Source organism: Terrapene carolina, unplaced genomic scaffold (genome assembly GCF_002925995.2).
Source record: "Terrapene carolina triunguis isolate 2854851 unplaced genomic scaffold, T_m_triunguis-2.0 Scaffold139, whole genome shotgun sequence".
NCBI classification, from domain to species: domain Eukaryota; kingdom Metazoa; phylum Chordata; order Testudines; family Emydidae; genus Terrapene; species Terrapene triunguis.
The window spans coordinates 9,730,852-9,756,340 of NW_020664490.1; the positions used below are offsets into that span (position 1 = coordinate 9,730,852).

A 25,489-nucleotide genomic window follows, 5' to 3' on the forward strand; every position below is an offset into this window, starting at 1 on the left:
GAGGAGGCAGAGCGGGGGGGAAGGGGCGCAGCAAGGCGGCCCGCAGCACGGCCGGCAGCCGTGGCTGGAGGAGCAAGGGGAGGCGCAGCATGGCGGCCGGCAGCCAATGGGGGGGACGGCACAGCCGGAGGAGGAGCCAAGGGGGGCACCTTTTTTATGTTTGCTCCCCCTGCTCTTAGATCCTGCCACTGTTGGAACCATTTGTAATTATCTTATCTTATGAGGAATGGATGAAGTCCTAGGGGACTGGAGAAGAGCTAACATAGTACCTATCTTTAAAAAGGTGAACAAAAAGGGCCTGGGGAATTACAGATCAGTCAGCCTAACTTGGATACTAGGACAGATACTGGAACAAATTATTAAACAATCAGGTTGTAAGCACCTAAAGGACAGTAGGGGTTATAAGGAATAGCCAGCGTAGGTTTGTCAAGAACAAATCAAGCCAAACCAACCTAATTTCCTTCTTTGACAGAGTTACTGGCCTAATGCATAGGGGAGAAGCAGTAAACATGATATATCTTGATTTTAGTAAGGCTTTTAACACAGTTCTATGTGATATTCTCATAAGAAAACTAGGGAAATGCACTCTAGATTAAATTTCTATAAGGCAGGTGCACAACTTGTTGAAAAACTGTACTCAAAGAGTAGTTATCAATGATTTGCTGTCAAACTGGGAGAGTGTATCTAGAGGGGTCTCATGGGTCTGGTACCATTCAAGTATTTTCATTTGTACTTGAATAACGGAGTGTAGAATGTTTATAAAATGTGTAGTTAACACCAAGAGGGTTGGTTGGTGGAGGGTTGCCATCACTTTGAAGAACAGAATTAGAATTCAAAATGACCTTGACAAATTGGAGAATTGGTTTGAAATCAACAATATAAAATTCAATAAAGACAAGTGTAAAGTACTTCACTTAGGAAGGAAAAATCAAATGCACAACTACAAAATGGGAAAAAACTGGTTAGGTGGTATTACTCCTGAAGAAGATCTGGGGGTTGTAGTGCATCACAAATTGAACACAAGTCAACAATGTGATGCTGTTGTAAGAAAGGTTAATATCATTCTGGGGTATATTAACAGCAGAGTCATATGTAAAGCATGGGAGGTAATTGTTCCGCTCTATTCGGCACTGGTGAGGCCTCAGCTGAAGCAGTGTTTCCAATTCTGGATGCCACACTTTAGGAAAAATGTGGACAAATTGGAAAGAGTCCAGAGGAGAGCAACAAAAATGATAAAAGGTTTTTAAAAACCTGACCTAGAAGGAAAGTTTAACAAAAAAACGGGCATGTTTAGTCTTGAGAAAAGAAGGCTGAGGGGGGGAGACCTGATAACTCTTCAAAGAGGACCTGTCCTCTATAATTGTTAAATTGTTGATCAGTCATTCTCCTCGTGTACTGAATGTAGAAGTAGTAGTAATGGTCTTATTCTGCAGCAAGGGAGATTTACTTCGTTAGGAAAAGCTTTCCAACTATAAGGGTAGTTAACCTCTGGAATAGGGTTCCCAGGGAAGTTTTGGAATTCCCATCATTGGAGGCTTTTAAGAACAGGTTGGACAAATACCTCTCAGGGAGGATCTAAATTTACCTTGTCCTGCCTCAGCACAAGGGTCATGGACTTGATGACTTTTCAAGAACCCTTCCAGCCCTAGATTTGTATGATTCCTTGTGTATTTCTTATCAAAAGTGGTTTTAAAAAAAAAAAAAACAAAAACAAAAACAAAAAAACCCGTGTCACTCCTTTGTGGTGCTGTATTAAGTTGCCATTTCTTTCTCTGCAGGAGTGTTGTCGTACCTGTAAAGAAACCGCCTCCAGGTAGTCTAGCTGTTACCACAGTTGGAGCTGCCACTGCTGGAGGTGTTCTGCCACCGGGTACTACACCAAACATATTTGCTGCTACAGGAGCTACACCAAAAAGTATGATTAATACAACAGGTATCGTCCTTAAATATTTTTGTGAACCTCATCTTTTTCTTTGTGTTGTATTTTTTCTTCAGTTGTCTCCTTTCTATTATTATTATTATACCTTTTTAAAAATAAAAACCTTGAAAGCTCAATTATATCTTTTTGTCCTGTAAGGAGGACATAATTTCTTCTTGCTGTATGTGTATCCCCACCATTATTGTTTAAGGAAATTATTCAACCTTATACAGATGAATATATAGTCTTAGAAGCATTGAGGATTACAACAGAAATGAGTGAGTTTCCCCATTGCCGCCTCCTCTCTCCCGTGAGAGCATATTTGTAGGGGATATATACACTTAATGCTAGTAGATATTCCCTATTTAACACCCCAAGAAGGCAAAAACCCTACTATGTTGCTGCTAATATACCCTAGAGTGGAAGAGGGAATATATTCCTTCTTGACCCCAAATCTATTTATTAGTATTTGTGAATAAAAGTCATAATGGTTTTCTTTCATAAGACCTTTCAATGAATACCCACCAATGTTAACATGAATCATTCTTCAAGTAACAGTTTAATTTCACCTTAGAGATAACCTATAAAGGTTTAAAAAGAGAGGTAGGGGCTTGTTTGTTTCTTTATACTTAGGGTTGCCAACTTTCTGTTTGCAGAAAACTGAACGCCCTTGCCCTTCCCCGCCCCTTCCCTGAGGCCTTGCCTCTGCCCCACCCCTTCTCCGAGACCACGCCCCCCCACACTCCATCTCCCCTCACTATGTTGCTCGCTCTCCCCCACCCTCACTCATTCTCTCATTTTTACCGGGCTTGGTCCAAGGGGTTGGATTGCAAGAGGGGGTGAGGGCTCCGGCTGGGAGTGTGGGCTCTGGAGTGGGGCCAGGGATGAGCAGTTTGGGGTGTAGGAGGGGGCTCCGGGCTGGGACAGGAGGTTGGTATGAGGGAGGGGATTCAGGGTGCAGGCTCCAAGCGGTGCTCACCTGAGGTGGCTCCCAGAAGCGGCGATATTTCTCTCCAGCTCCTAGGCGGAGGTGCGGCCAGGTGGCTCCATGTACTGCCCCTGCCTGCAGGCACTGCCTCTGCACCTCCCATTGGCTGTGGTTCCCGGCCAATGGGAGCTGCGGAGACAGCGCTTGGGGTGGGTACAACGCACGAAGGTCCCGAGGCTGCCCATAGGCCTGGGTGCCAGAGGGAGATGCCAGCAGCTTCCTAGGAGCCGGGCGGAGCAGGGCAAGCACCCTGCCTGCCCCGCTGTGGGCAGCCAACTGGACTTTCAACGACCTGGTCAGCAGTGCTGACCAGCGCCACCACGATCCCTTTTCAACCAGGCGTTCCAGTCTAAAACTGGATGCCTGGCAACCCTAGTTATAATGCTATAAGGAAGGCCTTCAATTTTTATTTGTTACATTAGAAGTTCAGAGGCTGCCTACCCTGGAAGAATCTATGGATGACAGGAGACTGGGTAGGATTATGACATCACAGATATCTGAGCAATGAAATAGAATTGAGAGAGGAAGTTATTGATAGTTGAGAGTTAGTTCAATGATATGATATAATCCTCAACTTCAGTCAAAGGTTGAGAAAAATAAAATCTTTTGGGGGGGAGGGAAAGAGGGCTGAAATCTTCTCAGCCTTTTTTCTGCTTCATAAAATAAAATAGGAAATGCACTCATTTTTTCCTTTGCAGGTCACCTTTAACTCTTGCTAACAGGACTTTGCTAGTAGAAATGTTAATTAATCTTTTGAGAAAAAAACTGCTTTATAAATTAATTAATTAAATTAACACTTTTGTAAACATTTCTATTTGTTTACCTGTTTCTGTTTAGTTCAAGTTCTGTTTGTAATCCCCTTTTTAGGTATCCATAGACCATAAGACAGTCCTATATTGAAGTTTTTTCTCCAAATGATATTTTAGGCCTCAGATCTTCACATCATAACTTTAAGCACTCCATACCTTAAATCAACTGAATAGCTCTTCTTTGTACAGTGATTGCTATTAAGAAAGCACAATGATTCTAAGTACAGTACAGGGAAATACTGCGGTATCAGATGCCACAGTGTGTTGACTGTGGGTAAATGTTAGTTTTTCATAGTTACACCTTCTGTGTATTCTTTTTATCATACCCATTTTTGTCTAGCAGACTTGTCATAGCAGACTTTTGGGAAAGTATTGACTGGAAAGTATTTCAGCAAATTTTACCCATTTAATTCCTCAGAACTACAAATGTACTGAGCTTCTTAACTGATCTTTGGTTAAGGAAGTTCATTGCCATTTTGGGCTTGTTCCTTTGTGTAAAGCTTTTTATGCCTGAATTCACCGGAATGAATATTTATTCTAACTCTCTGATCTCAGCAAATAGTTTAAAAGCTGTTCTTTGCCTCCTTCCATTTCCAAAAGATAGAACTTAATTTCCATGTTTTAAAAGGTGTATATGTGGCAATGATAAATTGCAAATCAGAAGCTGTTGGATATATCTGACGCATTGAAAATATAAACATATTGTTTACATTGAGAGTCAAGTTATGATGGTTTTTTTTGTTTGTTTGTTTGCTTTGGGGTTTTGTGGGGGGGGGGTTGCTTTGTTTTTGTCATTGAATTAGCTGAAGTGTGGGATTTACAGTTCAGGTGATTCAGTCATATACCTGCAATAATTAATATAATGAATTATATGGGTCTGTTCTTAAGGCATGTTTGCCCAAAGTATCCAGATGCTGTCCAGTTTATATACTTGCTGCGGTGTTTAAAAATCCCTTGGTAAAAAGCCAGTGAAACAAATACTACATTGTAAAATGAACTAAGCAATAATTTACTGAGATGCGAAAAATGCTATTCAGTTATTTAGAGACACTAGATGTCCCCCCACATCCTCTATTTCTTGTAGTTTTTACAATATGCCACAAATGTCACATGGATATAACTTCATCTTAGAAAAGTATTCTGCACTAAGGTCTTTAGGACAATTATTTAAAAAACAAAATACAAAAACAAGCTGTTACATTCCAAATCATCATGTCACAGTCAACATCCCATTGTTATCACCGCTGTCACAGGACAAGCTTCGATTTTAGATCTCTATTAGTATGTCTCAACTGCACCCTTTTGGGGACAGATTTCAGTACCTTGACTCCTCTCTGGGTATACCCAGGCACTCCTACCACTCTTAGACTGGATCTCTGGGCACAGCCATCCTGTTTCCCAGCTGTCTTAACTGGACAAGCCCAACTGGGTTTGACATCTGCAAGCCCTTTTCCTCTGGGAGCCTCTGACAGTGGCTAATTATAGTGAAAACAGCTTCTTGAAAACAAAGCATTTTTTATTTATCCAAAGATATATAGCATGCAGAGCAAAGGGTAAAAACAATAAAGGCCTATATGCCTATTTTCCCTTATCTAAACCTTAATGTTTCCTTGAAAGCTTTTGTAAGTTCTTTTCATCCCAGTTACCTTCACCTCTGGATTGGGAGAGACAGCCTGCTTACTGCAGTTTCTGTGTTTGTGTTAGCATCTCTTTCCTGTACAGCTTCTGACAACCCACCTTCTTTTTTTAGGGCAACATCTTTTAGGATTTTAATATCCCCTTTGATCCTAAACTCAGGTCTGGAATGAAGTAAACCTTTCCAGCCTGGTTGAAGTCAGGTAGGGATGTTCCCCAATTAATAGCTTCCCCATTGTTTCCTCAAGGACCATTGGTATTCTCTCAGAGTGCACCTTACCTTTGTCATTGTTTAGTTTCCTCCGATGTAACCTCTTTTGAGTTATGTCCTTGCAGTCAGGCAAGAGAATACCAAAGAGGTAAACTGAGGTGCATATAGGATCAGGGCTTTGGAGCTGTGCTCCGGCTCCGCTCCAGCTCCAGGCAAAAACCTGCAGCTCCACTGCTCCGCACTCCAGCTCCGGGCTCCGCTCCAAAGCCCTGTATAGGATGACCAGACAGCCAGTGTGAAAAAATCAGGACGGGGTAGAGGGGGGATGTAATAGGGTCCTATATAAGAAAAAGCTCCTAATATCAGGACATCTGATTACCCTAGGTGTATGTGATACTTGTTTAAAAAAAAAAGAAAGAAAATATACATAACTCTCTCATTCTCCACACAAACTTATAATGAATATGGCTTTATCATTCTGATGATGGTTTGTCTCATACAATGGTGTGAAAATATTTTAGCCTGTGGAATTTATTTTTAGGATCATTGAGAACAAGAGGTAAGACTTGTTTTTATTTTGTTTCTTTTTCTTCAGAACTGCTATTAAATGTTTGTAAAAGGGCTTTTGAGAATTAAAATTGCTATATAAAATATTAATATTAATATGTAGCTTTGCAGAGTTAATCACTGATCTGTAAAAATAATTAAAAAGGCAATGAAATTAGGAGGAAGGAACATTTTTCTTTTGAACCTTTTTTTAAATTATATATATTTCAGTGACTGAGTCCTTACCTATTTTCAGGCCATTTCATTTTATGTTAGTGTACTTTGATCTGTGGTTTCCCTTCATTTTTATGTTAAAATACATTCTAATTTGTAACATGCGGCTGTCTAATTTAGCAGTAGACATAACTTAACTGTAAATATGTAGAGCAATATAAAAAAAGTATAGCCTTATTAGCATAGTAAATCATTCTGTTATTTATATGTTAAAGCTCTTAATTTTTTTTAATGGATAAGATTTATTATCTATTTAAAAATAGACTGCCATGACAGGAAACACCATTGTATTTAAAATCTTTAAAATTTGTATTTTTCAAACTGAAATAAAATCTAAATTTCTTTTGGTGACAGGTGCAGTGGATTCAGGATCTTCCTCTTCCTCTTCATCCTCTAGCTTTGTGAATGGTGCTACCAGTAAAAACCTTCCAGCTGTACAAACTGTTGCTCCAATGCCAGAGGATTCAGCTGAAAACATGAGGTGTGCATACTTTATAATTTTATTTCAGTTGTCTCTCTCATGGCACAACAAAATCACACAGGCAATAACCAAAATAATGCAAAAATGAAATTTATAAAATATCCTGGGAGGATGCAAAATAGTTATTAAAATAACTAAAAAATACTGCTAGCCTTGAAGTGAGTTCAATTGTATGTATTTATTTATTTTATTATTTTCTAGATATAGCTTAACAATTAATCACAACACTGCAGTAGTGTTTTAAGTGGTGATGTTAGTCACATGGCACAATGCACTAGTGGAAGGCCCTCAGAGACTATGGTGATGAGTGTAGTATAAACACCTACATTGACTAGAATAGAATTATACTTCCACAACAAAATCCCAATTGGTATTATACACCAATAAATGTGTTAGTTTGGTATGTTAGAATGGGAGGAAGGCTGGTTCAGTGATTGCAGCTATGGGCAATCTGGATTCAATTTCCTGCTTTTTCAGATATCCTTTGTGACCTGAGCAAATCAGTTAGGGTGTCTGTGCCCGAGTTGCCTGTCTGTGAAATGGGGATAATAATACTTCCTTACCTCACAGAGAAGATATGAGCGCTGATGTATGTGAGGTCCTCCTCAGATACAATAGTGATGGCAACTATATGAGTACCTAAGATGGATAGAACATATAATCTTGTCAAGATATGTTGTTAATATGATCGCCAAAAAAACTATAGTTAATATAGTCAGTCATACAAAATAATATCCTTAAGTGCTAACATTTTAGTGTTACATTTCACTGAAAAAATGTTGCTTTAAAATAAGTTGTTTAAAATAATTTCAGGCTCTAATACTTTATTAAAAAGTGCTGACCAATGTTTTACAACATTTGCCTAACGGTTTACAATATTTAATATTGTTAATAAGAAAATTCCATACAAAACTTCTAAAAGAGCCCACATTGCCAAGTAGAAATAGAAACCTTTGCAGAACAAACAAATTACTTACTGTATAATAGAAGGGATAAAACCAGTCTTTGAAGTGCTCAGACATCAAACTATGTCAAATCTTATAATTAAAGCTGGTCTTCTAAGGAGTTTATTTTTAAACCATTGTAACCAGTGCAACAGTCATAATGTTTTCCACTAGCACATTAGAAACAATACTGTTGCAATGCTTATTAAGAAACACTTTGGATCCAGAATATATCCTAGAACTTTATTTTTAACTAGAACTCTGTTCCAGCAGTTATGTTCTGATTAGAGCTGGTTGAAAAATTTCCAGTGCAACAGTTTTGCATCAGAAAATGCAGTTTCATCATAATAGAAACCTGTTGCAGGTATGTGTCAATTTCAATGAAATTGTCCACGGTTAAAAGATAAACAAATTATTTTGAATTGATCATTTCATGTGATAATGGAATGTTTCATTTCAATTATGTCAAAATGTTTTGTTTTGATTCATAGTGTTTCAGCTTTGATATATTAAAATATCAATTTTAATACTGTAGTTATAGTCTATTGTATATATTTATTTAATATTCTATATTTTGCCTCATTGAAATTAAACATTTTTCCTTATCAAAATGAAGTGTTTTGACATTGTTGAAACAAAGCAATTTGATGCTATAGAAACAATGCAAATGCTCAACTGCAGTCGTCATTGTGTGTTTGAAAAAAATCTTCCATTTTAGTGAGTTGCACACTTTTTAGATTAAGTAGATTCTCTTGACTACCGTTTAATACAGCATTGCTTTCTCCAAGTATAAACTGGTGGCTCTGCCATATAATAAATCCTTACTGAAAAAGGTAAGATTTTAGATAGAATTTTGGAGTCATTGTTAAGGAAACATATAGGTCTTGAGAATCTGGATTTTTATTTAGCTCAAAGCATATTGCAAAAGGAGATATTCCAGGACAGATGGTTAGCTTCCCTTGAGATATAGTACTCTGTATAAAAGTATATTTAATAAAAGCTGCTATAGCCATTCTTGGTAGGTTTAATCAAATCCGACAGGCAATCCATCTAAGCCTGGAAGTTGTACAGTTTGAAGTAAACTAATTGCATACCTAATTTTCTTCCTGGTTACTTTTCCATCTAGTAAAACCTTTAATACAGGTCACCTTTGTGTAGCTGGCATTTTGCCAGTTAGTCGTTTAGTTTGTTTTTCTGTCATCCCCTTTGGATTATATAACCTTCTAGATAATTTAAAGAAAACGTCTTCAATCCCTCTGTGACTGTATGATTAAAATTGATTATTAATTGTAGAGATGAATTTATTACATACTTCCTGTGTAATCAACCATACTAATAAGTAGCGAGATCTCTCCCCAGGGTGACATACTTTTTGCTTTGGGGAAAAAGTTATCAACTCCCTGCATTTAAGAAATCATTTTCATTTCAATCTACTTTATTCCATCTTAAAACATACATTTCCAGTCTAATTTTTCCAGACTTTCCCCTATATTTCTGGGTTGTGTTTCTTTCAGTCTGCAAAATAAGAAATTATTAATTCTCAAACTTTAAAAGCTTCCTAGAGTGTTACTGGGAAGCCTCCAGAGATGTATTAATTTTGTGATTCAATATACTGTGGGCTGTAAATGTCTTGTCTATGTAAGGAGTAGTATGTAATCTCCATATTTTATCATTTCCTATTATCATCAACTCCAGGTTAGTAATGTTACATAGGGGAGGTTCTGTATTCTTATAAATCTATTTAAGTGGCCAATGGAATGTAGGTTATTGAGACTATTTTGTTGATGCATGAAATTAGTGCATTTTCTATAATATGCTGTCCTGAAGAGTTTTGTATGACCTATAGCTAGAAATGGAGACCAGTGATTGGGAGAAAGCTTCAGTTACTTTTGATCATGGATAAGGAACTCAGTCTTCTGTACTACTTCAGGCAAATGTTTACTTATTCTACCTGCTGGTAGCAATTTGGGGTGTACTCTGGCTCCTGCTGAAGTCAATGGCAAACTCCTATTCACTTCAGAGAGAGCAGGAACAGTCTCTTTATTAGTTGACCCACTTATTCAAACAGGGATCCTGTCTATCATATCTATATATGTACTTTTGAGGCCCTCCTCATTCTAGTTTCTGAACAACTTCAGAAGAGAAGAACTGGATGGTACAAGGTATTTTTAATATGATGCAGAGTCTTTCACGTGTATGTCAGACAATTCAAATACTTTAAATTTGATCCACTGTTGAATTGGACTAAACTGAAAAAAATACATGAAGGATTAGAGTATTTCCAATTTGTCCTGAACATCTGCAAATTGAGTGGAAAAGACAGCATCAAGTTATTGCAAAACACTCTTAAAAGTCCCTTATTTCAGAAGTGAAGAGGGATTATATTTACTCCCTACATGGGGTTTCCTTATTGTACTCTGAGCTATTCTAGCTTCACAGAATAGGTAAGTGGCTGTTGCAGGCAGCTGGAGAACCAGAATAGCCTGTCCCCCTGCCCTTTTACTGCTATGTGTGTCTTTGGGTAAGGGAACAGCCAATAGGTGTCACACTCCCTTGAAAATATATTTTGGATCTTTGTGGAGGCCAGCTTAATTTGACAACCCCCGTGAGGAGTGAAGATAGCAGGAGTCTGCTAATCAGTTAAACATGAAGAACCCAAGGCATCTCTCAAAGTCATCAAGAACAATGTTGAGTAACAGGCCACAAAATCTCCCATCCCTATTATGCGGATAGATCACAAGAGTTCATATACATTTCAAAACTTGCAAACCTCAGCTTGGTACACTCAAATTTCACTTGACGTGTTCAAGGTGAAGTGAACTCCAAACTCAGGAGTTGTGAACATATCTACAGTGAAACAAATAAATAAAAATTGGTGGGTTTTGCACTTGTAGACCTGGCTCGCTGTACAAATTAGCCGGAGACAACTCTTTCAAACACCAGTGCCCTTTTATTTCCCAGTCTTTTCCCACCACTACGTATATACAGCTATATACAATTCAATACCAGTCAGGTAGCCCCTTAGGGAACAGCTTGCTCTTACAGCAGCTGGGAGCAACAGGCCCTCACTCCTCATTTTCCTGTTCCTCCCCGCCTACTTCCTTCCTGCTAGCTTTATAGGCCTTCCTCTCAGCAGGCTCCCAGGTGATTGCTCTCAGGCTTCTTTAATAAGCCACACCCTGCCCTCTCCAGCCAGTTCCCCTTGATGGGAGCTCTGCTAGCAGGTTCTGAGCTAACGGTCTGGTTCAGTGCCTCTTAAGCCAGCACCCTGTTACACACCCTCCCCCTTAAGAACGGCGCCCCCAGGCCCCCTTTGGCCCCTCGGCCCTTCCGCCATTCCCCCAAAGGAGGCTCTTTTGGGGAGCCCTTCCCGCTCCCAGCTGGGTCCTTCCCAGCCAGCAGCCCAGATGGTTTCTCCATCCCTCTCCCACAGAAAGAGCATTTCTCCAGGAGTTGTGTCCCCCCGCCCAATCTCTGCTTCCGCCCGCAGGTCGTCACACCAATCACAGTGTGGCAAGCCCCCTATCCCCAGCTCCCCCTGTGTGTCTGTCTGGGAATCGGGGTTTCTTTCAACTTCTAGCGGGACCTCCCGCTCCTCAGTTTCCCCCGGCTCTCCTTGCAGCTCGGGGCTCTCCTGCCCCTCCAAGGGGGGTGTCAACATTCATCCCACCGCTGGGCAGGACCTTCCATGCCTCAGTTTCCCCCTTTGTCCCAGTACATCTGGGGCTTCTTCCGCAGAGAGCGGGATCAGGGGGTGTTCCCCCATGCCCAATCCTTCTCTGGTGGAGTCCAGACTGACCAGCTCCCCCATATATGCTTCCCGCGGGTCTCCTGCTCTGGACTTTGTTGTCTAGGAGTTTTGTCTTGGTTCTCAGGACAGGGCCCATCCTCCCGCCCTGGGGTCCTCATTCTCCGGGGGTCCACCCCCCCTCTCGGGGTACCCCATTGTTTCATGTCCGGTAGTGGGGCCCAGTCCCGGCCTAACGCTACTGGACACGGTAGTTTCTCCAGGACCCCTACCCTCTTCCACCCGAAGCAACCCTTCACTTCTAGGGATACCTGGGCTACCAGGCAGGACTTCCTGTCCCTATGTACACACCCGAGGGCCATTCTTTCCCCCAGCGTGAGCCAATGTGGCTTAACCAGCGCCTTTTGCACCAGCGTGCAACTCGGGGTGGTGTTGACCACAGCCGTTTTGGGGTCTCCGCCCCACTTTCACAGGCACAGTGGACACCCCCAACCCCCACTTCCGTCCCTCCTGTTCAGTCCAAGCACAACAGTCCACCCAGTCACATTCCATGTCCGGGCAGTCTTGTTTAACGTGCCCCGGCTTCCCACACCGCCCGCACGTTAGGCGGGCGGGCCTCTCAGGTGCTCCTCGGGGCTCCCCTTTTTTCTCCTTGCCTCTCCTGGGGAAGGAGTCCATGGGCTTCTGCCCCAGTTCCCTGTTTTTCCATTGCCGGTCCTCCCCCCGGGGTCCCTCAGCCTCTATATACTCCTCGGTTATCCGGACCGCCTCTTCAACGGTGCCTGGCTGGTGTCTCCTCACCCAGGTGCGCACCGTCCCCAGGAGGCTTTGCAAGAACTGCTCCAGTATCAGGGAGTCCATTATCTCCTCCATTGTACACATGTCAGGCCTCAACCAGCCTGTGGCCCAGTCCCTTAACCTCTAGGTGAATGCCCGTGATCGCACAGCAGATGTCCACCGGGCCGACCGGAGCTTCTGCCTGTACCTTTCCGCTGATAAGCCTACTCAGTCCAAAATGGCTGCTCTCACGGCCTCATAGTTCTGGGCAGCCTCTTCCCCCAAAGCCATATAGGCCACTTGCGCCTCGCCAGTCAAATAAGGGTCTAGTCAGAGGGCCCAGGTTGTCCTGTCCCATCCGGCCCCCACGGCTACCCTCTCGAAAGTTCCTAGGAAGGCGTCCGGGTCATCCGCCGGGCTCATTTTACAGAGTCCCCAGTCCGGTGGCCGGGCACCCTCCCCTGCCCCAGGACTCACCAGCCATTGCAGGAGCTGCCCATGGACATTGCTTTGCTCCCGGATGAAGTCCTGCAGGCTTTTCTGCTGCTCGGCCTGCCAGGCCAGAGCAGCCTGTCTTTCTGCTTGGTGTGCCTGCTGGAAAGTCTGCAGGACTTGCTGGAAAGTCTGCAGGACTTGCTGCGTTTCTTTCTGCTGCTCTACGAGCCATTTCAGCGTCTCCTCCATTGCCGGGCCACCAACCGTGCTCGCTGGCTTCAGTGGATCCCAGACAAGCCGCCACATGTAGACGAGCGTTTCCTGGCTAGCTGTACAAATTAGCCGGAGACAACTCTTTCAAACACCAGTGCCCTTTTATTTCCCAGTCTTTTCCCACCACCACGTGTATATACAGCTATATACAATTCAATACCAGTCAGGTAGCCCCTTAGGGAACAGCTTGCTCTTACAGCAGCTGGGAGCAACAGGTCCTCACTTTCCTGTTCCTTCCTGCTAGCTTTATAGGCCTTCCTCTCAGCAGGCTCCCAGGTGATTGCTCTCAGGCTTCTTTAATGAGCCACACCCTGCCCGCTCCAGCCAGTTCCCCTTGATGGGAGCTCTGCTAGCAGGTTCTGAGCTAACGGTCTGGTTCAGTGCCTCTTAAGCCAGCACCCTGTTACAGCACTGTTCTGTTTTTGTTTCCTTATCTCTAGCAGCAACTGGAGAGTTCTTCAAATCCTGTATCTGAATTTCAGCTAGTACAAACAGCAGTGCAATGTACTGCAAGAAAAGAATCAAAATGATTTTGAGTTGTTGGAAGAGAGCTTCTGATCTGTATTAACGTCATCTGTTTTATATTATTTATTATATGTTAAAGGCTTTCATATGAACTTTATTTATATATAGTTCTATATGTAGTGGATGCCTTTGAAAACTCAGAATTCATCATTCCAGGTATCATCAATAATTTTAGTTTCTTCCTGTACTTAAAATGTCAGCACTTAAATAATTAAGAACAATAATGTTCTCAGTGCTGTAAAAGAAGCAAAAAGAAGATGGTTTTTGCCCCCAATGGCATGCAGTCCAAAGACAGACTACTAAAGGCCCAAAAGAGGAAAAACCTAGTTTCCTGTTGTGTTTTTAAACTAATGATTCATCTGTTGTGGGAAACACAAAATACTTTGAATCTTTAGTACAGATTTGAAAGAGGAGAAGGAAGTAGCTTGTCAAGCCACTGATTGGGAGGGGAGTTACATGCATGGGAAGCCCAAGGGACTACAATAACTCAGTCACGATGGAATAGCACATGTTGAGTATTTAATAGCATCTGATAAACTTGGAACTCTAGACCAGTGGTGCCCAAACTTTTCCTGTTGTGCCCCACTTACCACTAATGGATTCTGTCCATGCCCCACCCTCCATAACTGCACAGTTGGCTCAGTAGAGGAGCTTGCTCTGAAGACGGAGCTGGGGACAGAACTGGGTAATGGGGGGGATCTGGGGCTAGAGGCAGAGCTGGCTGGGAGGGGAGAGGGAATGAGGGCAGAGCTGGGCTGGGGATGGAGTGGAGCTGTGGCTGAGGGCGGAGCTGGGCTGGGGGCAGAGCAGGGCTGGGTGACGCTCCCTCACTGCCCCCCATGGGGGCTGGCCTGGGCCCTGCTGTGTGCCCCCCAAACGTTCCTTCTATGAGGGCACATCCCACAGTTTGGGAACCACTGCTCTAGAGAGAGGATTATTACTTAATATTTATATTAGGGTAGCACCTAGAAGCCCCCACAATGGTAGGTTGTGTACAAACAGATATTGAGAAATAGTCCCTGCTCCAAAAGGCTTACCATCTAAATAGACAAGCCAGAGAAAGGGAGAGTCTGAAAACTGAGGTGCACAGAGGTGATATGACTTACCCAAGGTTACACATCTAGTAAGTGGCAAATGAGTAGCCAATGAGTAGAATCCAGGTCTCCTGACTCCCATCCCTATCACTTGGTCCATTTTGGCTAACATCTCAAAGCTAGACTTTGTTGTCTGAAAGTTTATCAAGAAAGCAAGAATGTTTGTATGAGGTGGTCTTAACCATTAAAAATTCTCCTCTTCATGCTTCTGAAGTTTGAGAAAAATTATGAAATACTGAGAATGCAAAGTTGTTGCTGCAGAGCAACTGCCAGTGCACATTCGTGCATATTTTAGAGATATTTAAACTTCAGTTATTGATACTCTGTTCACTTGTATAATACAAAAGCAGGATAAACATTACAACAAAGACAAATTATATTAGACTCTTCATTATGGAAGGTGATATAAAGGGGACAATTAAGTTCTGGTGAAACCAGGCACATCCAGTTTGGCTATTTCAGTATTGAGAGTCCTTGCCTCATGGATGTGAAAGTTCATTTGGGAAAAAATTGCATACAATGAGAACACTTAAAAGTTGGATATTTTCCATGCTGTAGTATTTTCACCTTTTAATTGAATTTTCTGTACTTAAAAGGTAAACTCATTGAGGTTTATATCTTACCATAAGTTTTTGTAGTAAAATCAGGGTCTGGTTTTTTTTTTTTTTTGGTGGGGGGTTTTTAAGCACAACAAACATACATCATTAGTTGAGATGATAGATGAAGAGGACTTGCATTTTGATGCCTGGGGTTCTCTCATCATCCTCCCTTAAAAATGAGAATAAAATGCTTTCTATTTTGTATTGATTTATAAATCCTGCTAAGTTAGTGAGACAGTCATTTTCCTGAGCTGGACATGAGTGTTACAATTTCTTTACTAACTTAAATAATGCTTTTTAAACACTGTATTGTTAATCAAATCACAGTCATTCCATTATCAGAAGACACACTGATACTTACAGCCTTAATTAGTAAATAGACATAAAGTGATATCATTTAATTGCTGATATTTCTTTGCCTTCAATTCACATGCTTTCTTTTCTACAGCATCACTGCAAAGCTTGAAAGAGCTTTAGAAAAAGTGGCCCCACTCCTGCGTGAAATTTTTGTAGACTTCGCCCCTTTCTTGTCCCGTACGCTGTTGGGCAGTCATGGACAAGAACTGCTGATTGAAGGTACTGAACCATTATTAAATTACTAATATTTTGTCTATTACTCTGTGCATAAGGCACAAAATGCTATATGCATGTGAGCTGTGAATTAATCTTTCCTTTTCAGAGGAAGTTATATAACTATTTAGTGGTGCATTAATAAATTTAGGTAGATATAGTTTCATTTCCTGTAACTTATTTTCTATTTGAGTAATGCCTGTCGATTCATGAAAATTGACTACTTTTATTCCCAGTTTCTTAATTTGTTTTGTAAGTGGCACCCTGGGTACATGCACAAGCTGTTCATCCTGGCTTCCAAACAAACACAACATAATTAACTTTAATTTCTATATATTAACTTTAAAATATTATGAGTACTGTAAGTCACTCAGTCTGATTTTTAAGAGACTAGAAAAATGAGAGAGCAGATTAAAATAATTGAACCTGGGAGAAAAAGGAAGGAGACTGTGTGCTAAGATAGATAATGTATGGAGATAGAAATGGAAGATTCCATGATAAGTAACCCTTCTTACTCCCCATCGTGTACAGATGGATTTCCATAGGCAAATTGTTACCTTATTTTACATATTTTGCAGTATGGTCTGGGGTGGGGAGGGTTGAAGTGTAATTATTGTTGAATGGAACATTCTCAGAACCTTTTAAAAGGCTTTTAGTTCATATTTACATATTGTCTTGATTTCCTAGTGGTCGTAAAGTGTTGGGAAGACAAATGAATAGACTTCCTACACTATTTTTATTCACAATATGCAAATAGTTACTGTTTGCAATGAACAAAGATATTCATGGAAAGCAGCAAAGTTTATACATATAACGATCTACATAAGGGCCATTGTGAAAAACACAAATTTGTGTTCAAATTCTCCAGCCAAACTCCTTCTCTCCTGCACACGTATCACCCAAATACTAATACGTAATTTTCCCACTGCCCAGAGCCAACCACCACATGCCTTTCTTCTATCCTTAATGCTCAATGTATTTGAGTCTGATGATTCTGGCTGATGGGCAATTGGCCTTATGTTTGTTGTCCGGCTATACCAAAAAAAGGACAGGAAACACTTGATATGATTTTAATCAGGCTGCAACTTTATTATTAGATGTTTGGGACTACCCGGCAAATAACAGTATACAGTGCAGGTAACCCCATAGTCATTCAATAACTATCCAGGAGGCTTCTGTCAGCCCTCCCCCCCGCCTTTTTTTTTTATCCAGATCCCCCAGCCAACCCATTGCTGGGACCTTACCATCGCCCTTCTCTCATAGGAGGGGTAAGGTGGACTACAAGAAAGGGAAGTTGGCTCCTTGCCATACCATTCATTCATAGGAGCCCCAAACACACACACACTCTTTAAGTCCTTTACCAAGCCGTTTATCTGGTCACTGTACACCTTCCCTATGGAGTTTCTGCACTGGACATCTGCCCCACAGTTACATAATGAGTTGCAACATATAGCTTAACTCCCTTCATGTCTCACATTAATAATGGCTCCCTGAATCCAGTGTGGGGAAGGTGAAAACCCCACCAACTCCACCAATCTGGTGGTAAAGGAAAAATTTCTTCCCAGCCCCTCTATAAAGGGGCAACTAGCGCAGTGCCCAGCAGGTCCTAACCAAACCTGGTACTTTGCCACCTAAAGGGGGCAGGGAGTGGGTGCTGCCTCACCTGCTCTGTGGAAGAGGGCTTCTCTGGATTGGGCTTGCCCCTTTTCAACCCTTCTAGTCCCAGAGGATGAGTCACCATCGCCAGTCTGACCCATTCCCCACTTTTGCAGCAGTTCTGACCTCATTTTCCCCCCTCCCCCACAGCCCTAGAACACTGTTCCCTTTCCCTTGGCCAGTCGGACAACCTTCTCCCCTCTGAAAGGTGCAGTGCGGTCATTTGTCTAGTTACTCTGTAACACAAGGAAAGCCATTTGAATGCAATAATTCCCCACGTGGGTTCAAATATTTTCTATTGTCTCATAGTTTTACAATTGTGAAAGGAAACTATTGATTTGACTTAAATACATGTAAAGCTACTGGCCAGGGATTTTCCCAGTAATTTGCAGTGATTCTAAGCTGCTTCACTGGGTTCCTGTCTTAGATACCTTATTTCAGTGAAATTACTAGTGGCACATCTTTGCAACTTTGGTTATAACGTTATTTGAATTAACCTCTTAAAATCAGTAAAACGAAAATCACAGTTCATAGCAGATATTTGACAGATATTGTTTGGTTTCACTCTTTCTTACAGAGTGCAAACCGGCTTGGCTTAGTTTCATTTAGGTCCTTTCTTAAGACAAATTCCTACAGGTACTAGCACTGGTTTAGCTGTATTGGTGCCAGCAATGGTGGGAGCCCCAGCATGAACTCCAGCAGCTTCTGGCAAGTGACAGAGATTTAAATGTCAGAAGCCGCAGGAGTCCTGACCACAGTTAGGCTCCCAGCAATGCAACTGAATCAGTGGCAGCACTCATGGGAATTTTCTCTATAATACTTCACAACACACACAAAGTGCAACCTAAAGAGGTAGCATTTATCTTGTCATTACATATACCTTGCTGCAGTAAAGAGCAGTTTTTTAATGTGATCTCATGGTGATAGATCTTTCTGCAGTAAGATAAAGGTTCACATTTTGGTTGTCACAACTGTACATCAGCATCATTAATGATATTAACAAAGCTCTGGGAAAGAGAATGTGTTGCTTTGTGTTTCATCTATTGGCTGTTTGCCCGTAAAGAAATAAAGCAAAACGTTTTATAGTTCGACACAACAGCTATTATCTTCTGGGGCTTTTGTGTTTTTATAACAAAAGAGTGGAGTTTTCAATAAATAGATATTTAGAACCCAGGAAACTTTTACTACAAGTTTTTAACAATTTTACAAGAGACCAAATTTTGAATCTACACTTGGTGGTGTCTTAGCTGAACAGGAGTATATTCACCTCATTAAAAAAAAGAGAGAATTTCATTTTTGACCTACTGCATTACATTTTAAACTCCTTCCCTTGCACCGTTTGATTTACTTATTATTTCTGTAGTGCTCTTAAGGCTGATCTCTTCTAATTTTCAAAGCTTTAATCAAAATATGCAATTATATTCAGCAGAAAGAAATTGCTGTTGATATAGATAATTATTCAGACTTACTAGAAAGGTCTTAAAAGTAGATGGAACAAAAGTTTCTTAATCCAAGAGTGTCTGTTACCCGTATGTATTAATGGAATGGCAGCAAAAATAATTCTTCCACATTGGATAATCATTCTTTTCACCCAAGGGAAGATAATTAATCATGTCCTGTAACTTAATGTTGCATATCTAATCTATATAATCACATCTATACATCGTTCATTTATTTCCCTTTTGCGATGAGTTGTTACCTGGGCAGTCCAAAATTTTCAAAATTGGACATCCAAAGTTAAGCAACTAAATTATATGCTAACACCTACATAAGTAACCTCATTTTCACATATGCTTAGAACTCATAACTCCTGTTGAAGTAAGGTCAATTATTTGGGTGCCTAGTTTGTAGGCACCAATGTTTGAAAATGTTCCACTCAATGCAAAAAGGTATTTCTTGTCTACTTAATAGTTGTTGATCAAGGAGTACTATTTCCTCTTTAAGATATGAAGATAATAAAAATAATGGCTTTTGACAAGCAAGCTGTCTTAGGCACACTCAATGGTACTTATAAAGGAAAAAGAAACTACTTTGTTTATTGTAGTGTTAGATATAATAAACGTGCTTTGGAGTTAATTTGTCTATCTTGGATATGTATATAGTGCTTATCATCTTGATACCTAAGCACTGATCAATCAGAGTAATTATATAAATGGAAAAAATTCTATTCAGAATAATTTCCTCGCTCTTCTTTATTAAAAAGATTATCATCCCCTTGTCCCTTCAAAGGGCATCTCCACTGACTCTATTGAGTGGAGTATACCAATGGAATGCTTGCTAGGGTGTTAGTGCACAGAATTCTTGTGTAGTGTCTTGATAATGTAAGTTGAATCTTTTATTGGCAAATGACAATTAGCTTGTCTGTTCTCTTTGTGAGAATTTGATCTATTGTTTTATATGTTTAAAGATTTTAATTATAACAAGATTACAAAGTAGTAAATAAACTTCATTTCATCTCATTTGGAGTTGCTGCCTCTTTTTCAAATTGATCAACATAAATCTGTTTATTGTATGTTGTAAAACATATTTCCTTTTAATTACTCAAGTTTGAAGCATAAATATTTAATTCCTGTTCTTACTGTCTTTCAAAATCTGCATGCCTGGTTTGTTTTGTTTGTTTTATTTTTTGCATGGTTCTAAAGCGACTACCATAACTACCAACAGCTTAATTCTGTGAGGTGCTGAACACCATCAGTTATCATTGATGCCAACAGAAGATGTTGGCCCTCAGCCCTGATGGATCTAGGCTCTTCTATGTGTCTGGGTTTTATTTGTAATTGCACAGTTGTTGAAATTCATGTAATAAATTAGAGTCATGGGTGCATTTATAACCCACTTTACCTAGCACTCTGTTTATTAATATATACCTGCTGAAACAGCATCTAGCATTCCAAATCTTTGAGCAACTTCAAACAGCCACTATTTTCAAATTAAAAACTCTCCCCTTATACTCTCCCCCCTTAAAAAAAAAAATCTGTTCTATAAATGTGTGTTCCTTACCTCACCAAATAATGTCACATTACAGTGTTCAGTACATATTCATTGATACCTATTCATTGATACATGGCATCCATTTTATCCCTGATAGATCATGAGATATCAAACCATAAGTTCACAATATTAGGCTACTTTAGGTTATGGTTAGAGCTTTCTAAAATATTAGTTATAATTGTTCTCTCCCTCCATGACCTGCACAGTTCTACTTCCAATTCTAAAACAATTTCTGTATGAGATATGTGCATAATATCTGATGTGGTTCAATAAAAGTTTTATTGGCACCCTTTTGAGAAGACCTGCATAAGTCATTCATGGTTTCTTGGTTAATGCAGCAATCTCAAACTCTGGATGATAAAAACCTGTATACTACACCATGCTGTCATATATGTCTTAAACTTATAGATTTATAGATTATAAAACCAGAAGGGACCACTGATGGTCTGGTCTGACCACCTGTCTAACACAGACCATAGGATTTCCCTCAGTTAATAACTTGAAGCACAGTTCCAGTCCATGCTCAGATAATAAGTACAATGTGGTTTACGTTTTGAGAAGAGATATGGGGAACTGGCTGCTGTGGTCAGGACTGAGCCAGAGACAAGCAGAGATCTCACAACGTTTAGTTGTTCATACATGTTCTAGGAAGACCACTGGTGTCACAAGGACTTTGTGTAGTTGCTGACTGGGGATGCAGGAGGTGTTTATTGATATACTGGTTTTCTGCATGCTTTGTAAAGTAGTACTTTTTCCCTTTTTGTCTCTCTTCCCAATAAACTTTTTTTCTCCTAGTGTCTTGCACTTCTTACTGTTTGTATCTTGATGTGATTCATTGATTTCTTAAACCACTATGTAGGTTAAAACTATTCTTGGAGATAGCTCTACCTTGCACGGGGACGTGTATGCCTACTATTTTAGTGCTACTAATTGATTATGTCAAATTCAATTTACATTGAACAATTGACACCACAAGCCAGATCAGTGCCACCCAACTTACAAACTCAGGCCTGTCAGACATGTTGGCTAGTGCCACCTTATGCAACGAGTTACAAAGTTTAAAACCAACAGCTTAGAATCAACCCCAAAACAGCCAGATAACAGAAGTCAGGGATTCGGAGCTTTCATTGTGAAGCTCTGTTTAACAGTTGGGCAGACACATAGTGTGATGTCTTCAGTTTCCAGATGGTCTCCAGATGCAACCCAGGTAAAGTGCATTACAATACCTTGAGGTGACAGTGGTTTGAATAACTCTAAAATGGTCTGTATTGAAAAAAAAGTATATACACCAGACGTGAGCAAACTACGGCCTGTGGCCCGCGGGACCGTCCTGCCCAGCCCCCGAGCTGCTGGCCATGGTGGCTAGCCCCAGCCCCTCCCCCGCTGTCCCCTCTCCCCTGGAGCCTCAGCTCACTTGCTCCACTGCCTCAGCTCGCTTGCTCCGCCACAGGCGCAATGCTCTGGCCAGCGGGGCTATGAGCTCCTGGGGCAGCGCAGCTGCAGAGCCGGGCCTGACCCCATCTCTGTGCTGCGTGGTGGCGGCGGCAAGGCCCAGCTGTAGCGCCGCCAGCCACCGGTGCTCCAGGCAGCACAGTAAGGGAGCGGGGGGGGGGGGTGGATAGAGGGCAGGGGAGTTCAGGGTGGTGGTCAGGGGGCGGGGGTGTGGATGGGGGCAGTCAGGAAGGAGGGGGGGTTGAATGGGGCGGTAGGGGGCAGTCAGGGACAGGCGTTCCGGCGGCAGTCAGGGGACAGGGAGAAGGGGTAGTTGGATGGGGCAGGGGTACCGGGGGGGCCGTCAGGAATGAGAGGAGGGGTTGGATGGGGCACCGGGGGTGGTCGGGGGCAGGGAGCGGGGGTGGCCTTCAGGGAACAGGGGGAGTTGGATGGGGCAGGAGTCCGGGGCAGGGGGGCAGATAGCAGGTGGAGGCCGGGCCACAACCCCCTTCCCTAACCGGCCCTCCATACAATTTATGAAACCCAATGCAGCCCTCAGGCCAAAAAAGTTTGCCTGCCCCTAAAAAACACCCCCTTTCCGGGAAAAAAAAAAAAAAAAAAAAAAAAAGCACTCTTCAGTATAGCTACACTGCAGTGTCCTAGGATCTAACAAGACTCCTAAATTGTGATCCTTTGTCACATATGGTGCTTTCACTCCTCCAGTGAGGGATACGAATATAATCTTTACCAATACTTCTAATTTCCTAATCATCATTACCTCAGTCTTGTCTGAATGGAGCCTCAACCAGGTAGTCCTTCTCCAAGGGTCATTTTCTTACAAATACTGTTATACATTCCACTGCACCATTCAAATTAGATGAAACAGAGAATATCATACTGATGGCAGCACAGCCCATGCCGCCTCATTAACCTAGCAAATGGCCTTGTGTACATATTGCACAAGAGATGAGACAATAAGATTCATGTGGAATCCTGCATAGGAGAATTCTTGGAGCAGTTGCCCAAAACAATCCTTTGAGACCAAAGAAAGGAATTTAGCCAGTAACGAGCAGCAGTACCATCCGCTCCTCAAATATGGCAGCACATTGTGATCAGTGGTATCCATAGCAGCTGATGGAGTTCAAAGAATCAGCATGAACACTTTGCCCTCTCCTATCACTAGGAGAAAACTTATTGATGCTACCTGTGCAGTTTGTTCCATTTCCAGGTCTAAAACCTGCATGACTTGTAGCTTTTGTGGTTGCATATACATAGTTAGCAATTTCTGCCAATAGACTGTGACAATCTGGGAATTCCTTGGTACACTTTGCTGAAAAACTGGTAAGTCCTGTGTGCTCAAAATTTCTCTCCACCTTTCTCTCTGAGATTTTTCAAGGCTTTTTTTGTTGTTGTCATTCCTGTGGTCTGGAGCACAGATGCTATCAAGCTGACTATCTCCTTGCTAGTCCCCAGCCATCCTCTGCTGCACACTGTTCTTTCTCTCTCCCCCCTTCTGCCACATCCAGACTCCTAATTTTATTTCACACGCCCAGGAACTATTTCTTTCAGCTAATCAAATTATTTTGCTAATAACATTCCAGCAGGCCAGGCAATCAGCAGTGTGTGTCATCTTTTTGTTTTCTCCACAAAACTTGCACTGGTCACTGTTCACAGAGTTCAAAGAGCCCAGTTAGGGACCATCTTGAAAGGGGGAGAGAAAATGCTTTGTCAGAACTCAAAACAAAACTTTCACTCTAAAATATCTGACGAGATGGAGATTATGCCTTATGCCATTTTCTGTAGCAAAAAGCAACCAGAGCCCAATTCTGGGCACTCCTTCAGTTCATAGATCCTCAGAACAATATTTTTAAATTCCCAAAATATATTGGCCTGGACAATTTTCAGCTGTTAAGGTACCTAGAAGCTGATCAGGGAGAATTGTATATTTCACCATTGACTTGCACAACCAAACAGTTGTTATTGCTTACTGCTTATTGTTTTCCTTTATCTTCTGAATCTACTATAAAACACCTGCAACAAAATCCCAGCAAAACAACACTACTGTCTCTGAAAGACTTTAACAAGTCTCATATGGCTAAAAATTGGAACAAGAATTTGAGGTACAGATAAGTGACTTTCTTCCGAACTTCTGAAGAGTGTTCAGTGTCACTAATCATGCATTGAACAACTGAATATTATTAGAGCATTTGATGAGGGTGGCTTTACACATGTGGAATGTTTTGCAGATTGCTTTCATGTGGTATTTCATGAGTTTTTGTAATAAAAAATGGAATTTGCAGAATTTGGTTCCAACCACATGAAAATCAGCAGGTGTTTATTACACAAGACAAAAAAAAGTCCCTTAAAAAGCTCCAAACAGAAAATATCACTGCAGATTGGAATCCTACTGTGCACATTTTACAGCCCCTTCCGAAACAGAAACAAGTTGCTGATGAATTAGCTTAAAGTGTTGTGTACAGCCTGCTGGAATTTCATAAATATCAATTATGCAAAATTCTTTCCCTAATTGAGATTACCAAAAGAGGTGTTACTGAAACAGCCTCCCTGTGTACAGTCATACCACTTAAAAGGCTACTAGAACATGAAATGTTTCTTACAAAAGGACATTTTGACAAGTCAAATAAATATGAAGAGATACTGTATTACAAATTTGCCATAAATCTGGATCAGAGAATGATGAAAGGTTAAAGAGGCAGTAAAAATCAGCATATGTGCATGCTTGCCATTCAACAGAATCAAGATTCAGGACTTTACAATTTCCACTCTATTTGGCAGAAAACACTATTTGACAGTTCACAGATCTTTGGATACCCAGGAACTGAAAACTGTCATAGCAGAAACCTCTGCTTATTTTAGCCACAGTGCAATCTTCTCTGAGCACCTGCTACAGGATAGTTATAGAAGAACGCCCTGTGTCTTTACGATATACTACTAGCTCAGGGATTGGCAACCTTTGGCACACGGCTTGCCAGGGTAAGCCCCCTGGTGGGCCGGGCCAGTTTGTTTACCTGCCGCATCCGCAGGTTCAGCTGATCGTGGCTTTGACTGGCTGCGGTTCACCGTCCCACGCCAGTGGGGCCTGCGAGAAGCCGCAGCCAGCACATCCCTCAGCCCGCACCACTTGCTGCAGCCCCCATTGGCCTGGAGTGGCAAACTGTGGCCAGTGAGAGCCGCAATCGGCCGAACCTGCGGACACGGCAGGTAAACAAACCTGCCTGACCCGTCAGGGTGTTTACCCTGGGGGGCTGCATGCCAAAGGTTGCCGATCCCTGTACTAGCTTGATGAGTCATTTAATTAGGTTGTAGGAATTCCGTGAAGTAGGGAACAAAGTATGTTGTCCTGATCTTTTAGGTTTAACTCCTGAATTGCTAAGATTCCCACCCAGAAATGTATGTTCTAAACGTGTTTAACATGGCAGGAAATATTGCAAATCAGAGTTTCAAATAGCTACTGGAAAATGCACATCATCTGGCACTTTTTTGAAAAGTGAAGCTACAGTAATTAATTTCACATATAATTGTACTTCTGCTGGAAAAAGTCCATCATGGTCTTATGATTTGGATTGTTTCAAAGATGCTTTTCACTGTGTAACAGAGGCT

General features: G+C 41.5%; 1 protein-coding gene across 1 annotated transcript in view; it reads left to right on the top strand.

Annotated features, from left to right (window-relative positions):
- Positions 1–25,489, top strand: part of LOC112121265 (neurobeachin) — a 959,539-nt gene that overhangs the window by 379,316 nt on the left and 554,734 nt on the right. The window contains exons 31-33 of the mRNA XM_029911962.1: positions 1,779–1,933; positions 6,696–6,822; positions 15,666–15,793. Coding sequence (XP_029767822.1) covers positions 1,779–1,933; positions 6,696–6,822; positions 15,666–15,793 — 410 coding nt within the window. The remainder of the gene's footprint in view (positions 1–1,778; positions 1,934–6,695; positions 6,823–15,665; positions 15,794–25,489) is intronic.